Genomic DNA, 18,497 nt, shown 5'->3' on the forward strand with positions numbered 1-18,497 from the left:
ACCTGCTCCCAGATAACTTCACGTGCACGAGCACAGTGTTATCTATACGAAACACATGAACTAACACCCTCTAGTGGTGAAATACTGTTAAAATGCATTCTGAAAAGAGGTGGCCTTCAAGGTCTAAGAAATTAGCATATGAACCTCCTAGGTTAAGCTTTCAACTAAGAATACCAAGAGAACAAAGCAAAATTGGTGATAAAAGTAAATTGGAAAATTGTTTAAAATTGCTTGCCCTATCTGAATCATGAAAGTTTATTTTGGCCTAGACTGTCCCTTTAATATGCCCAGACCAGTATGCAAACCTATATCAGCCAGACCTCAACTATATAAACATGACTAGTGCATATAATGTATGAGCTATTCAGGCTCACAATAACTGCCCAATGTGACATAATTCCAGGTCAGCATAACATTTTTATATTGATATAACCTGAACGCCAGATCCTCTTAGTCTAAAAGCCACCTTTGTTTTTTATTACTCAGTCAAGTAGTTAAAATACATAGCTCTATCCTTTTTCACATTCATTGTGCATATGCTGAGGTCAATGCCCTAGTATTAACCCCTTATTCACCTCAAGCAATGATGTCTTTCCACACATGTGCTGACTTTAGTTCGATGTCTGGCATTTATTGTTCAAAACTATCCAGTATACCTTTCAGGTACCAGTGAATTGCCCCTGCCCATGTGGTCTCCTGAGCGCTCTTCAATCATTGCAATGATTAATAAGTATTCAGCATACACAGACAATATTTATGCTTCATTAATAGAAAGGAACCTTTTCTATTTTCACACATGCTTCAGAAATGAATTGCTGCATTGCAAAATATTTGCATTGAAAATAAAGAATATCTTAAAAACCTAAAACTGCTGATTTGTTAGAAAATGTGTATTTTTTTTTTTTTTTTACCCAGTAGCTTCAAAAGCATCTTTAGTGATGCTTATATAATCTCCTCTGTTGTGACAAATTAGGGGCAGACAAATGAGCGTCTGCATTTATCAAACAATCACTGAGCAGCATGCGGGAGAGTCAAGGTTCTGAATTCTACAGAATGCAATCCTGCTACACCTTTGTCGTATACCCAGACCTGGGCAAGATGGTACTGGTCAGTTTGTTTCTGTGTGTGTTTAGTTAGTCTAGGGGTTAATAACCATTGTACGTGTAGTTCTTAGCAACCATTAACCCCTTGCTTGTCAGTGTTCCTGCCAAGGAAGAGTAAACACAGTGCTGCAGGGTCGATGTGTTACATCCGGGCTTCAAAAATGATTTCAAAATCTAGGAGCCAGAAACGTTTTGCCATCAAACAAACAAATAAATCTAAATTGCGACTGTGATCTATCAGGTGGCTTTTCCTGTTGCTTGCAAGTGTATTACCTCAGGGGCTGCTCATCTACAAGACCTGGTGCTGTTTGCTCAGTGGGTTAATCCCCTGATAATTCTTACTGGAAGCATTTTTAGCTAATGCGAAAATCTAATCTAGTTTACAAGTGCACTGCTGTGCTTTATACATTTTACTTTTGTGTCATTTTTGAGCTTCAGCCATTTTGTTTTTTTATACGAGTAAACTGTTCTGTCATTGTTACAAAGAATTAACTGTTTAATATCTTGTAAGAACACAAGGGTAGGACCAGCACACCTGAGTTCATCAATGATCCATAGATTTCATGGTAGGTGCAATCATACAGAGTCCAATCCCATAGACTCCAAAAAAACTATCCAAAAGCAAATGATGATGCACTCAATGAAGTGAAAGGGCTTTTATTAAAGTGAACAGCAACGTTTCGGGGCTACTGCCCCTTTGTCTAGCTTGACAAAGGGGCAGTAGCCCCGAAACGTTGCTGTTCACTTTAATAAAAGCCCTTTCACTTCATTGAGTGCATCATCATTTGCTTTTGTTTAATATATTGTGTGAGGTCCCCCCCCCCCCCCTTCCTCACACTAGTTTTGTATTGTTTAGGACAGTCATTTTTGCTGAATGCCTACTATGGTAGACAAACAACAAGAAACCATTTCCTACATTTCCCTTTTTGTTATCTTATTTCAGTAGAAGCATCAAGTAAATGAGCATGCCTGCAAAACACAGGTCGTGTGACACAATATCCTCATCCCGAGGATCTTTACATTTAACAGAAAAGTCTAGTTAAAACTTGTTGTTGTTTAAAATATAGCTAATCCCTTCATTCCCCATTCCCCAGTTTTGCATAACCAAGTTATATTAATATACTTTTTACCTCTGTAATTACCTTGTATCTAAGCCTCTGCACACTGCCCCTTATCTCAGTTCTTTTGATAGACTTGCATTTTAGCCAATCAGTGCTGACTCATAACTAACTTCATGGGAGTGAGCACAATATTATCTATATGGCACACATGAACTAGCGCTTTCTAGCTGTGAAAAACTGTCAAAATACACTGAGATAAGAGGCGACCTTCAATAGCTTAGAAATTTAGCATATGAGCCGACCTAGGTTTAGCTTTCAACAAAGAATACCAAGAGAAGAAAGCAAATATGATGATAAAAGTAAATTGGAAAGTTGTTTAAAGTTGCATGCCCTATCTGAATCATGAAAGTTTAATTTTGACCAGACTGTCGCATTTTTTTTTTTGTATACTGGGGATTGTGCTCCTATCCAAAATCATTTATCACATCTTTTTATAGTTTTTACTGCTTAAAAACAAAGTTGGCATAGCTAGTGGCAAACTTAGTCCCTATGGTTGTGCCACATTTGATAAAATAAAACTTTACTGATGGTTAAAGGAACACTGAACCCAAATTTTTTCTTTCATGATTCAGATAGAGGATGCAATTTTATGCAACTTTTTAATTTACTCTTATTATATATTTTCCTTTTGTTCTCTTGCTATCTTTATTTGAAAAAGCAGGAATGTAAGCATAGCAGCCGGCCCATTTTTGGTACAGCACCTGGGTAGCGCTTGCTGATTGGTGACTAAATTTAGCCACCAATCCACAAATTCTACCCAGGTGCTAAACCAAAAATGGCCGGCTCACACATTGAAGACATATACTTTTTTTCAGGAATTCACTCTGTTCCAAAATCTGGCAAGCTTAGGGTAAGACTAAAAATCAGCTTTAGGAAAACAACATCTAAAACATTTACCAGTGCATTCTGTATCCCACTGAGACAAAAGTAAAGGGGAGATATGAGCTATTAATTAATCTTATATGTATCTCTCTCCACACTATGGAAGTAAAACATTCAACTAAAGTTATACTGCCTCGTGAATAGGTTTACTTAGTTTCCTTTTTCTATGACCAGATGTGCATGAACTGTAAATGTAGATTTAAATTTTTAGGTGGCCAGCAACGAAGTTGCAGGACAACCTATTGTTATTGTCAGGATTATTATTATTTTTATTATTCTGCCACTTTTTCAAGTGCTTATAAAAACAACGGCAAAACTCATGAAACTTGGCACAATGCTAGAGATCTATGCTGTGCATAATCCTGTGCAACATAAATCTTATAGGTCATGTGATCTAGCAGCCATTTTGCTTTTTGCGACAAATTTCGACAATCGCTTGAAAATCTTCTTCTCCAGAACCGCTTATGTTACAGCTGTGAAACTTGCTGTGTGTACTGCTGCACTGACCTAGAATAAAGTTTGTTCAAGAGAAGTGATTAAAGGGACACTGAACCCAATTTTTTTCTTTCATGATTCAGATAGAGCATGCAATTTTAAGCAACTTTCTAATTTACTCCTATTATCAATTTTTCTTTGTTCTCTTGCTATCTTTATTTTAAAAGCAGGAATGTAAATCTTAGCAACCAGCCCATTTTAGGTTCAGCACCATGGATAGCGCTTGCTTATTGGAGGATTACATTTACCCACCAATAAGCAAGCATAACCCAGGTTCTCAACCAAAAATAGGCCGGCTCCTATGCATCACATTCCTGCTTTTTAAATAAAGATAGCAAGAGAACAAAGAAAAATGGATAATAGTAGTAAATTAGAAAGTTTCTTAAAATTGCATGCTCTATCTGAATCATGAAAGAAAAAAAAATTGGGTTTAGTGTCCCTTTAAGTCACATAATCTAGCTGCCATTTTGAAATGTGCGAAAATCTTTAAACATCTTCTTCTCTGCGACCGCTAAGTGCAATGAAGCGCAATTTTGCACATGTGCTCCTTGCAAGGTCCTCTACCAAATTTGTTCAAACTGCGAATTTTCCATAATCAACATGGCTGCTGTGAACCATTTGCCTTTTTATTGCTGTTTAATTGCGTAAATTTGTACTTTATGCATTATGTTTACACTATTTAACTATATGACAGTGTAGCAGACACATGAGTACACATAGTCATGACCCCTAAAGGCAATATTGAACTAAAAATTCGCACTGCACAGTCACCTTCGTGAAATAAAACATTTCCAAATTTTCATAAAATTTCTGCAAATTGTAGAGGTCTATAGTGAGCATTAGTATGTGCAATTTGAAAGCCATACAATGCATAGCTTGGCGGACATTTTGTTTCGTATGCGCTGTTTTTAAAAACGACAAAAATCTTCTTCTCCGAAACCGCTTATGGCACAGACTTGAAATTTTGTTTACAGAGTTATCTTATGACTAACATTCAGATTTGTTCAAGAGAATTTGATAGGTCATGTAGTTTGGCAGCCATTTTGAATTGTTGAAAAATGCTTAACTATATTTTTAAACTAATAATAAAACAAAAATTGTTTTACAAAATTGCTTTACTTTTGCCATGTTTATTGACATCTATGGTGAGCACTATTGTGCGTAATATGGAGGCTGTATATCTTATGATCAGGCAGCCATCTTGGTTTACGCGAAAATAACGAAAGTCTATTTTCTCTGAAACCGCTTATGTTAGAACTGTGAAATTTGCTGTATAATCTTATATTGTGACCTAGATTAAAAATTGCTCATTAGGAGAGAATTAGTCACATGATGCGGCAGCAATATTAGTTTTATTTTTATTGTGATTATTTATAATTCAATACTGCCTTCTTTTGATTCAATTACTCACAAAACACAAATTACTTATGCTAAACTCTTGAAATCAGGTATGCTGGTACAGCCTATTGCAATGCTACATCTCATGCAACATTGAACTCATAGGTCATATGGTTAGGCAGCCATTTTGTTTTTTGCAACATATTTCGAGAAACGCTTAAAAATCTTCAGCTCTGGAACTGCTTATGTTACAGTTTTGAAACTTGCTGTGCTCAGTGCTGCTATGACCTAGATTTGCCATTGTTCAAAAGAAGTGCCTTGGTCACATGATGTAGCAGCCATCTTGCATTTTGCGAAAATCTTTAAACATCTTCGTCTCTTAAACCGCTTAGTGCAAAAAAGCAGAATTTTGTACATATACTCCTTGCAAGGTCCTCTACCAAGTATGTTCAAACTGCGATTTTTCTATAATCAATATGGCTGCTGTGAGACATTAACCTTTTTACAATATTTAACAATATTACAGTGTAATAGACACATGATTACACAGTCATATCCCTCAAAGACAATATTGCAGTTAAAATTTGCACTGCGCAGTCGCCTTTATGAAATAAAACATTTGCAAATTTTCATGAAATTTCTGAAAAATTGTAGAGGTCTCTGCAACTGCTTATGTTAGAACTGTGAAACTTGCTGTATAACCTTATATTGTGACATAGTCACATTTGTTCATGTTGAAGGAATTGGTCACAAGCTATGGCAGCCATATTGGTTTACACGAAAATTTGATTTCTTTGCATCCGCTTATGTTAAATCTTTGACATTTTGCTATATATTGTGACTTAACAGCTCGTATGCCATTGCAAAGGTGATGTGCGTGGCCACCTCTTTTGCTGCTTGCAGCTATATTTAGGTGGCCATGCAACGAAGTTGCAAGACAACCTATTGTTATTGTTAGGATTATTATTATTATTATTATTTTTCTTTTTATTCAATTGCCCATAACTGCTTAACTGTTTGTGCAAAGCTCTTGAAATCAGGTATGCTGGTACAGCCTATTACTCTGCTACATCTCATACAAAATTGAACTCATAGGTCACATGCTCTGGCAGCCATATTGCTTTTTGCGACAAATTTCGACAAACGCTTAAAAATCTTTAGCTCTGGAACTGCTTATGTTACAACTTTAAAACTTGCTGTGCTTAGTGCTACTATGACCTAGATTTGCCATTGTTAAACAGAAGTGCCTTGGTCACATGATGTCTGTGCTCAGTGCTGCTATGTGCTAGATTTGCCATTGCTCAACAGAAGTGCCTTGGTCACATGATGTAGCAGCCATCTTGCATTTTGCGAAAATCTTTAAACATCTTCTCGTAAACCGCTTAGTGCAATAAAGCACAGTTTTGCACATATACTCCTTGCAAGGTCCTCTACCAAGTTTGTATAAATTGGGATTTTTCCATAATCAATGTCTGCTCTGAGACATTAACCTTTTTATCTACATTTAATTGCGTAAATTTGCACTTTATACATTAGTTTTACAATATTTAACAATATTACAGTGTAATAGACACATGATTACACATACGCATAACCCTTAAACACAATATTGCAGTCAAAATTCGCACTGCACAGTCGCCTTTGTGAAATAAAACATTTACAAATTTTCATGAAACTTATGCAAATTGTAGAGGTCTATAGTGAGCATTAGTATGTGCAATTTGAAAGCCATACATTGCATAGCTTGGCGACCATTTTGTGTCGTATGCGCTGTTTTTAAAAACTACAAAAATGTTCTTCTCCGAAACCACTTATGGGACAGACGGGAAATTTTTGTTTATAGTTACCTTATGACTATCCTTCAGATTTGTTCAAGAGAAGTTGATAGGTCATGTGGTTTGGCAACCGTTTTGAATTGTTTAAAAATGCTTAAAGGGATACTAAACCCAATTTTTTTTCTTTCATGATTCAGATAGAGCATGAGATTTTAAGCATCTTTCTAATTTACTCCTATTATCATTTTTTCTTTGTTCTCATGCTATCTTGATTTGAAAAAGCAGTACTGTAGGCTTTAGAGCCAGACCATTTTTTGTTCAGCACATGGGTAGCACTTGCTGATTTGTGGCTAAATGTAGCAAACCAATCAGCAGCTCTACTAAGGTGCTGAACTAAAAAATGGGCCGGCTCCTAACCTTTTATTACTGCTTTTTCAAATCAAGATAACATGAGAACAAAGAAAAATTAATAATAAGAGTAAATTAGAAAGTTGCTTAAAATTGCATGCTCTATCTGAATCATGAAAGAAAAAACGTGGGGTTAGTATCCCTTTAATGATATTTTTTAATCAATTATAAAATCAAAAACCGTTTCACAAAAATGCTTTATTTTTACTATGTTTATTGACATATATGGTGAGAACTATTGTGCATAATATGGAGGCTGTATATCCTATGATATGGCAGCCATTTTGGTTTATGCGAAAAATTTAGAAAATCTATTTTCTCTGCAAACGCTTTTGTTAGTACTGTCAAACTTGTTGTGTAACCTTATATTGTGACCTAGAGTCACAGTTGTTTATGTTGAAGGATTTGGTCACAAGCTATGGCAGCCATATTTGGTTTACGTGAAAGTTTCGAAAATGTGTTTTCTTAGCAACCAATTATGTTAAAGCTGTGAAATTTGCTGTATAGCTATATATTGTGACTTAGCAGCTTGTATGCCATTGCAAAGGCGATGTGCGTGGCCACCTCTATTGCTACTTGCAGCTATATTTGTGTATGTTTTTATGCTCAAATTACTATACCAAGTGCTTTTTGTCTAATATTATGATAGACTATAATTTTACATTTTTTTTTTCTGTCCTCAGGTTGCTCAGAAAGGGATTAGAAGTTTACAGTCACCTGAACCGGAGATCATCTCAGTGTTTGTCCCGCCTTTTGTATCTAAAGAGGAAATCCAGAACGCGGTTCCTACTCAGAATAACTTTCAGAGGGCAGGCAAGCGGCGCTCCTTCAGAAAGAAGAAAGAGAAACCAAAGCCCGACCTCACGTCTCCGCACAGCACCGAGCAGAAGGAGTCAGCAACTGAGGAAATCAGTGTACCAAAGGACATAGACCTCAATGGCTTACCGCAGCTTTGTTTTCCAGGTAATAACTCAACCTGTATGAATATAAAAATGTAACCGCTTGACTGCCTGAGAGCAGTGTTATAGCCGTTTGTAGCAGCTTATACATTTAATAATAGGCTGCAATACTTGGGGAAATGCACTGCATTTTCAAGCAATACTAATGTTTTCCAACCATGTTTACAGTTATTGCATTCCCAGTAACGTAAGCTAAAGGGACTGTCTACTGTAAAATTGGTTTCCACTATAAGTTTTTACTTCCTGCTGCAGAGTTTGTGTATAGGAAATTGCTCTTTTGAGTAGCAGCCTCTGCTAATGGAAACCGCAACCCAATCAAATTTGATGGAACTTGCAGGGAGAGCAGACCTTATCTTTCTAGGGTGCTGCCTCTTTTTAATCCACTTGTGCTTTTTGCAGAGGAGAACTTTCCTGCAGTATTGCAAAATTGTGTAACATTAACCTAGCAATGCTTTTAAAAGAAAAGGAGGCATTTTAAAGTTTTAACTCCCAAAAACTTTACTTCCCTTAATCGCTGTCCTCTTCAGCTCCTCATTTTTTTCAAAAGTTTGTTGTTAAACTACACATAGCGTGCTACATGTATTTCTTTCCTAAGATATGGAGAGTCCACAACGTCATTAATTACTAGTGGGAATATCACTCCTGGTCAGCAGGAGGAGGCAAAGAGCACCACAGCAAAGCTGTTAAGTGTTACTCTCCTACCCATAATCCCCAGTCATTCTCTTTGCCTTTGTCAATGGAGGAGGTGAAGTTCTGGTTTCTGAAGAAAATTGGATTTCTTTTGCTACAAGCAAGATTTTTTGGTTCTATTAGTCCACGTTAATCTCTTCAATAGGGTGGTGGTGGCTTTAAAGCAGTTAGAAACTTGTGAGGTGGGCCTTGCTGCATTTTCCTAACATATTTGCTGCCCATGGTATGGAAAGCCAGAGTAGGTTTACTCTGTTAATTCTTTTTTCTACAGACCTCTGTAAGGAGTATGTGTCTTTTCACGCCTTGTAAGTTGTCCTCCTGTCGGACGGCTAGATGCAGGTAAGTGCTTTTTGTCTTCTAGGATTCTGGAGACTGGAACTTTAAAAGATTATCTGCAGTTTTCATTGGGACACAGTATATTCTTAGTAAGGATATCTTTAAGTTCAGGGTGCAGACACTTAGATGTATGTGTAAGAGACTGCTTGTTAACTCTTTAATGGATGCTCAAGAAGGGGTTAACTTGTTAATTGAGGCTATATTTTTCAGTCTAAAATAACCTTGAGCACTGAACGGAGCATTGGGCACTTTCAGTTTTAAGCCCTTATATAATTCCATTTGTCCCTTAAAGGGACAGTATACACTCATTTTCCTATAACTGCATGTAATAGACACTACTATAAAGAATAAGATGCACAGATACTGATATAAAAATCCAGTATAAAACAGTTTAAAAACTTACTTAGAAGCTTTCAGTTTAGCTCTGTTGAAAAGGCAGTTGGAAAGCCCACTGCAAGTGGGAAATAAGACACTCCCCACCTCCCCCTTCTTTTGCATATGAAAAGACCCTTTACACAAACAGGAGCAAGCTGGAGAAGGTAGCTGAGGGTATTCAAATAAAACTTTGGGGCTTTGTTAGGAGTCTGAAAATCAGAGCAATGTTATTTAAAAATAAGCAAAATTATACATTTAAAAAAAAAAAAAAAAACTTTGTGTAAATAGATCATCTACAAAACATTTATGCAAAGAAAAAATGAGTGTATAATGGCCCTTTAACTGTCAAAGCGGCTGCTTTTTATCGCTGTGAGTCAGTCACTGAGGACATTACTGCCCAGGAAACGGCTATTATATGAAACCCACGCTTTGTGGCGCAGTTTCATTTTGTCCGATCATGTGACCTCCTCTTCTCTTCCGCTCACTGAACGGAGCAGTGTCAACTAGGTCTGGTGAAGTTCCGGTCTGTTTGTGAAGTGCTCTTTAGTATTTCCTCAGCGCTCGCCGGAGAGGCAGGTAGGACCTCAGTAGCTAAGGTGCAGAGATTTCTTTGGTATTTTGTCTGAATGTTAGCCGCTCCTGAAAATTTTAATAAACTTGAACAACAAAGTTAAAAACAGAGTAGTGCTTTGTTCATCGTCTTGCCCTAAAAGGCCAATTACATTGGCTTTATAATTTTAAAGTAAGTTGTGAAAATATTTAAAGTCACAGTATTATTTTGAAATAAACTGTTTTCTTTATTCTGTCAATTCTGTGAGATATTTAGTCATGGAGCAGGAGTCTGTTCCTTTTGACAAATGTTGTGTCTTGAGGCCCAAATTGTATTGCCATGCAATTTTGTTACTCATGTCTGGGAAAAGCTTTAGAATACATCTAAGCTCAATGTCTCTCAGGATGATGCTGTTCAGGCAATGCCACAGATTTCTCCTCAAACGTCCCAAGCCTCTATGGCGTTGCATACAGTGGTTTTGGCTACTTTGGACGACTCCGATGCTCCTGTCGTCAACCCTAAGAAATCTAGTTAGCTTAATACAGTATCCCACAAAAGTGAGTACACCCCTCATATTTTTGTAAATATTTTATTATATCTTTTCATGTGACAACACTGAAGAAATGACACTTTGCTGCAATGTAGTGAGTGTACAGTCTGTATAACAGTGTAAATGTGCTGTCCTCTCAAAATAACTCAACACACAGCCATCAATGTCTAAACAGTTGGAAACAAAAGTGAGTACACCCCTAAGTGGAAATGTCCAAATTGGGCCCAAAGTGTCAATATTTTGTTTGGCTACCATTATTTTCCAGCACTGCCTTAACCCTCTTGAGCATGGAATTCACCAGAGTTTCACAGGTTGCCACTGGAGTCCTCTTCCACTCTTCCATGGCGACATCACGGAGCTGGTGGATGTTAGAGACCTTGCGCTCCCCCACCTTCCGTTTGAGAATGCCCCACAGATGCTCAATAGGGTTTAGGTCTGGAGACATGCTTGGCCAGTCAATCACCTTTACCCTCTGCTTATTTAGCAAGGCAGTGCTCGTCTTATAGGTGTGTTTGGGGTTGTTTATCATGTTGGAATACTGCCCTGCGGCCCAGTCTCCGAAGGGAGGGGATTATGCTCTGCTTCAGTATGTCACAGTACATGTTGGCATTCATGGTTCCCTCAATGAACTGTAGCTCCCCAGTGCCGGCAGCACTCATGCAGGCCCAGACCATAACACTCTCACCACCATGCTTGACTGTAGGCAAGACACACTTGTCTTTGTACTCCTCACCTGGTTGCCGTCACACACACTTGACACCATCTGAACCAAATAAGTTTATCTTTGTCTCATCGGACCACAGGGCATGGTTCCATTAATCCCATGTCATTAGTCTGCTTGTCTTCAGCAAACTGTTTGCTGGCTTTCTTGTGCATCATCTTTAGAAGAGGCCTCCTTCTGGGATGACAGCCATGCAGACCAATTTTATGCAGTGTGTGCGGTGTATAGTCTGAGCACTGACAAGCTGACCCCAGACCCCTTCAACCTCTGCAGCAATACTTGCAGCACTCATATGTCTATTTCCCAAAGACAATCTCTGGATATGACGCTGAGCATGTGCACTCAACTTCTTAGGTCGACTATGGCGAGGCCTGTTCTGAGTGGAACCTATCCTGTGATACCGCTGTATGGTCTTGCCCACCGTGCTGCAGCTCAGTTTCAGGGTCTTGACAATCTTCTTATAGCTTAGGCCATCTTTATGTAGAGCAACAATTTTTCATATCCTCAGAGAGCTCTTTGCCATGAGGTGCCATGTTGAACTTCAGTATGAGAGAGTGTGAGAGTGATAACACCAAATTTAACACACCTGCTCCCCATTCACACCTGAGACCTTGTAGCACGAGTCACATGACACCGGGGAGGGAAGATGGCTAATTGGACCCAATTTGGACATTTCCACTTAGGGGTGTACTCACTTTTGTTGCCAACGGTTTAGACATTATTGGCTGTGTTTGAGTTATTTTGAGGGGACAGCAAATTTACACTGTTATACAGGCTGTACACTCTCTACTTTACATTGTAGCAAAGTGTAATTTCTTCAGTGTTGTCACATGAAGATATAATAAAATATGTACAGAAACGTGAGGGGTGTAATCACTTTTGTGGGATACTGTAAATACTATGATGTTCCTTCCTCTGTTGAAGTGTTTCGTGTTCCAGACCATGCTACGGAGATTTTTGCACAGGAATGGGAGAAGTTATGATACGTTTTCTCTGTCTCCTGTCTTTAAAAGATGTTTTCTGTCACTGACTCCATTAAAGATTCATGGCGCACAGTGCCTAAAGTAGGAGTCAATTCTACTCTGGCTAAGAGAACTACTATCCCTATAGAGGACCGTGGCTCTTTTAAGGATCCAATGGACAAAACGCTGGTGGCTTATTTCAATGGCAACCTGCAGTTTGTATTGCCACTGTGTCAAGTGCCGCATCTTATTGGTACAACGCCTTGTCTGATTCTATTCAGGTAGAGACTCCTTTGGAAGAAATCCATGACAGGATTAAGGCTCTCAAGCTAGCCAATTCCTTTATTTCTGATTCTACCATGAAAGTTATAAAACTGGGGGCCAAGATATCTGGCTGCGCTGTGCTAGCCCGCAGGATGTTGTGGCTATAATCTTGGTCAGCGGATGTTTCCTCTAAGTCCAAGCTTCTGTCGCTTCCATACAAGGGTTAGACCTTGTTTAGACCTGGCAGAAATAATTTCTGATATTCTGGTGGAAAAGGGTCGTTTCTACCACAAGACAAGTAGAACAGTCCTAAAGGACGTCAAAGTAATTTTCGTTCGTGTCATAACTTCAAAGAGAAGTCTTCCTCTCCCTCTTCCAAGCAGGGACAGTCCAAGATTTCCTGGAAACCCACTCAGTCTTGGAACTAGGGGAAGCAATCTAAGAAACCCACAGCCCGAGTCTCAATCGGCTTGAAGGGTTTGCCCCCAATCCGGGATCGGATCAAGGGGGGGGGGGCGCAGACTTTCTCTGTTTTATCAAGCTTGGATACGAGATGTCCCAGATCCATGGGCTGTGGACATAGTATCCCAGGGTTACAAATAAAAACTAAAAAAAATAAAAATATAAAAACAATTCTCCCAGGTGCAGGTTCCACCTCTCAAAATCATCTGCAGACTAGATAAAAGAGAGGCTTTCTTCAATTGCGACTTGGACCCTTCTTCCCTGGGAGTGATAGACATTCCCACGGATGGAAAGTGAATCTGGAAAAGAGTTCTCTTGTTCCAGCTACAAGGGTGGTCTTTTTAGGGAAAATTCAAGATTCTTTCCCCTTGCCTCTCCCTGCAGTCTACTGTTCGACCATCAGTGGCTCTATGTATGGAGGTAATTGGTCTGATGGTCGCTTCCATGGACATCATCTCCTTTGCTCGATTCCTTTTGAGAGCTCTGCAGTTATGCATGCTCAGACAATGGAATGGGGACAATTCAGATCTTTTTCAGAGGATAGATCTACATTAGTCGACAAGAGACTCTTTCTGTGGTGGGTTTTCTCTGGAGCATCTGTCTCTGGGCACATGCTTCCGGAGACCTTCCTGGGTGATTGTGACCACGGACGCCAGCCTGCTGGGCTGGGGAGCAATCTGGGACTCGTTAAGGGTGCAAGGACTATGGACTCTGAAGTTGAGAGCGATTTACAATGCTGATGGTTTGGCCTCAGTTGTTCTTAAGCCGGTTTATCAGGTTCCAGTCGTACAATATCATCTCAGTGGCTTTCATCAACCACCAGGGAGGAACTCTGGGTTCCTTAGCCATGAAGGAAGTGGCTCGGATTGTTTAGTTAGCAGAAGCTCATAATTGTTTATATGCCATCCACATTACAGGAGTGGACAACTGGGAAGTGGATTTCCTGAGCAGACTTTTCATCCCAGGGTGTGGGCTCTCCATCCGGAGGTGTTCTGCCAACTCCGGCACTCCCCATTTGGGGGTTAACCTGGAGAACGCCAAGCTTCCAAGGTACGGTTCAAGGTCAAGAGATGGAAAACATAAATTATGCTTACCTGATAATTTAATTTCCATCGTGGGGAGGAGAGTCCATGGCTCCCGCCCGTAACTCCGGTAGGCGGACCTAAATTTAATTTAATTTATCTTCTGGCACCATTTATACCCTGATATTTCTCCTACTGTTCCTTGTTCCCTCGGCAGAATGACTGGGGGATGAGGGGAGTGTGGGAGGTATTTAAGCTTTTGGTTGCGGTGTCTTTGCCTCCTCCTGGTGGCCAGGTTCTTTATTCCCAAATGTAATGAATGAAGCCATGGACTCTCCTCCCCACGATGGAAATAAAATTGTCAGGTAAGCATAATTTATGCTTTTTCCTCCGTTTACTCTCCTTCCACGAGTCGTTGCTTGTATTTAAAAGGAGAGGGCATCGGTAATTCTAATTGCTCCTGCGTGGCCTTGCAGGATCTGGTGTGCAGACCTAGTGAAGATGTCATCTCTTCCACCTTGGAGGTTGCCTCTGAGGAAGGACCTTCTAACTCAGGGTTCATTCCTTCATCCATATCTCGTTTCTTGGAAACTGACTGCTTGGTGATTGAACGCTTAGTTCTGTATAAGCCTGTTTTTTCTGAGTCGGTCATTGAGACCATGATTCAGGCTTTCAAGCCTGTTTCTAGAAAGATTTACCATAAGGTATGGCGTAAATACCTTTATTGTTTTGAATCCAAGGGCTACTCTTGGAGTAGGGTCAGGATTCCTATGATTTTGTCTTTTCTCCAGGAAGGTCTGGAGAAGGGTTTGTCAGTCAGATTTCTGCATTATCTATTTTTTTTCCAGGTGTATGGTGGATGTGCTAGATGTGCAATCTTTTTGCCAGGCCCTGGTCAGAATCAGGCATGGGTTTAAGTATGTTGCTCCTCCTTGGAGCCTTAATCTTGTTCTTAAAGTTTTGCAGCAGGCTCCGTTTGAGCCATTGCATTCCATAAGATATTAAATTGTTATCTTGGAAGGTTTTGTTTCTTATTGCTATCTTTTCTGCTCTGAGAGTTTCGGAACTCTCGGCTTTGCTGTGTGATTTGCTTTACCTTATCTTTCATGCTGATAAGGCGGTTCTTCGTACTAAGTTAGGTTTTCTTCTGAAAGTGGTTTCGGATAGAAATATTAATTAGGATATTGTTGTTCCTTCTCTGTCCTAATCCTTCTTTTAATGAAGAACGTTCATAGCACAACTTGGATGTTGTGCGTGCTTTAAAATTTTATCTACAGACGACTAAGGATTTTCGCCAGTCTTCTGCCCTGTTTGTTTGTTTGTTCCTCTGGAAAATGTAAAGGTCATAAACTTACCGCTACTTCCCTTTCTCTCTGGTTGAGAAGTATAATTTGTTTTGCTTATGAGACTGCTGGTCAGCAGCCTCCTGAGAGCATTACGGCTCATTCCACGAGGGCTGTCTCCTAATCTTCGGCTTTCAAAAATGAAGCTTCCGTGGAACAGATTTGCAAGGCTGCAACTTGGTCCTAAAGAAAAAGATAGGCAGGCACCACTCGGGGTGTAAAAAACAAAAAATACCTTTTTATTAGCATCCAGTAAAAAGTAAGGAAGCAATAAGCACCAAAATAGGTGCAGACAAACAGACAGTCAAAAATGGACAAACGGCCTGACGCGTTTCGTGCCCCCTAGTGGAGCTTAAATATAGGCTGAAGTGTTAGTGATACCTTATATACACATAGGTTAACCCTTCCCACACCAGAAGAAATTAGAACATAAGTTATACTTCTACATTACAGCAAAATTGGACCTAGGATAAATGAAAAATGGAAGATAAAGAGCACGAAGTTCAAATTCCAAATTAATCTCTTCTTCGAAAAGTATACAATGTGAGATGTCATCAGGTATCTAATAAAACTATGAAAAAATTATGTATATGCAAACTAGAAACGGCGCCTAAGAGTCATCCATAGAGATAAACAATTCAAAAGACACTATAATTTGTATGTCATGTCGGCTATATGACTAATATGATTGGCAACTGCAGAGTCTATGAAGTAGTTTTTTACATCCCTGGTGTGTTCACCAAACCTGGTTCTTGCCTCACGGGACGTTTTACCAACATATTGGCTTTTGCATAAATTACAGGTTACTAAATACACCACGAATGTGGTCTTAGTTTGCATAAAAGTCTATCTGATAAACACTATTATCATAAGTTGATATAAAACTATTTCCAATTTTTATATTTGTACATGTGGTACAATTCCTACTTTCACATTTGAAATTACCTTTCTTTGATAACCAACATGAATCACTCAGGTTTTCTTAGTTCTAACCACACTGGGAGATAATGATCTTGCTAGAGTTTTAGGTTTCCTGGAAACAAATCTACACTTGTCAACAAGTGGTTTCAAAACAGTCACCCATCAGCAAGTGCAGATGTTTTTTTTTTAAGAATTTTAACTAAACTAGTGATTTTTGACAGATAACCTACATTTTTCCAAAAGCACTGGATCATATCCTCTCTTGGCAAGCCTATCTTTGAGTTCTAATGACTGTTCTTCAAATATATTATCATACTTCGTGTTTCTACGAAGTCTGATAAATTGACCTCTAGGTATGGCTTAGATTAAATGGCCTGGATGTTGAGAGCTGGCATGTAAAATGGTATTACCAGCCGTTGGTTTTCTGTAGGTCTTGGTCATGCTTGGCCAGTCCATCACCTTTACCCTCAGCTTCTTTAGCAAGGCAATGCTTGTCTTGTAGGTGTGTTTGGGGTCGTTATCATGTTGGAATACTGCCCTGCGGCCCAGTCTCCGAAGGGAGGGGATCATGCTCTGCTTCAGTATGTCACAGTACATGTTGGCATTCATGGTTCCCTCAATGAACTGTAGCTCCCCAGTGCCGGCAGCATTCATGCAGGCCCAGACCATAACACTCCCACCACCATGCTTGACTGTAGGCAAGACACACTTATCTTTGTACTCCTCACCTGGTTGCCGCCACACACACACTTGACACCATCTGAACCAAATAAGTTTATCTTGGTGTCCTCGGACCACAGGACATGGTTCCAGTAATCCATGTCCTTAGTCTGCTTGTCTTCAGCAAACTGTTTGCTGGCTTTCTTGTGCATCATCTTTAGAAGAGGCTTCCTTCTGGGATGACAGCCATGCAGACCAATTTGATGCAGTGTGCGGCGTATAGTCTGAGCACTGACAGGCTGACCCCAGACCCCTTCAACCTCTGAAGCAATGCTGGCAGCACTCATACGTCTATTTCCCAAAGACAACCTCTGGATATGACGCTGAGCACGTGCACTCAACATCTTAGGTCGACTATGGCGAGGCCTGTTCTGAGTGGAACCTATCCTGTGATACCGCTGTATGGTCTTGCCCACCGTGCTGCAGCTCAGTTTCAGGGTCTTGACAATCTTCTTATAGCCTAGGCCATCTTTATGTAGAGCAACAATTTTTCAAATCCTCAGAGTTCTTTGCCATGAGGTGCCATGTTGAACTTCAGTATGAGAGAGTGTGAGAGTGATAACACCAAACTTAACACACCTGCACCCCATTCACACCTGAGACCTTGTAGCACTAACGAGTCACATGACACCAGGGAGGGAAGATGGCTAATTGGGCCCAATTTGGACATTTCCACTTAGGGATGTACTCACTTTTGTTGCCAACAGTTTAGACATTATTGGCTGTGTTTGAGTTATTTTGAGTGGACAGCAAATTTACACTGTTATACAGGCTCTACACTCACTACTTTACATTGTAGCAAAGTGTAATTTCTTCAGTGTTGTCACATGAAGATATAATAAAATATGTACGAAAATGTGAGGGGTGTAATCACTTTTGTGGGACACCTTAAATACTATGATGTTCCGTCCTCTCTGGAAGTGTTTCGTGTTCCAGACCGTGGTACGGAGATTTTTGCACAGGAATGGGAGAAGTTATGATACATTTTCTCTGTCTCCTGTCTTTAAAAAGATGTTTTCTGTCACTGACTCCATTAAAGATTCATGGCGCACGGTGCCTAAAGTAGGAGTCAATTCTACTCTGGCTAAGAGAACTACTATCCCTATAGAGGACCGTGGCTCTTTTAAGGATCCAATGGACAAAACGCTGGTGGCTTATTTCAATGGCAACCTGCAGTTTGTATTGCCACTGTGTCAAGTGCCGCATCTTATTGGTACAACGCCTTGTCTGATTCAATTCAGGTAGAGACTCCTTTGGAAAAAATCCATGACAGGATTAAGGCTCTCAAGCTAGCTAATTCCTTTATTTCTGATTCTATCATGAAAGTTATAAAACTGGGAGCCAAGATATCTGGCTGCGCTGTGCTAGCCCGCAGGATGTTGTGGCTATAATCTTGGTCAGCGGATGTTTCCTCTAAGTCCAAGCTTCTGGCGCTTTCTTACAAGGGTTAGACCTTGTTTGGACCTGGCAGAAATAATTTCTGATATTCTGGTGGAAAAG

At 39.7% G+C, this 18,497-nt stretch overlaps 1 protein-coding gene across 2 annotated transcripts in view; it reads left to right on the top strand.

The window, feature by feature from the left end:
* Window positions 1–18,497, top strand: part of DENND3 (DENN domain containing 3) — a 322,502-nt gene that overhangs the window by 61,177 nt on the left and 242,828 nt on the right. For both annotated transcript variants that reach the window (XM_053715396.1, XM_053715397.1), the window contains one exon: window positions 7,806–8,085. In XM_053715396.1, the coding sequence (XP_053571371.1) occupies window positions 7,806–8,085 (280 nt within the window). The remainder of the gene's footprint in view (window positions 1–7,805; window positions 8,086–18,497) is intronic.

This window comes from Bombina bombina, chromosome 5 (genome assembly GCF_027579735.1).
Source record: "Bombina bombina isolate aBomBom1 chromosome 5, aBomBom1.pri, whole genome shotgun sequence".
NCBI classification, from domain to species: domain Eukaryota; kingdom Metazoa; phylum Chordata; class Amphibia; order Anura; family Bombinatoridae; genus Bombina; species Bombina bombina.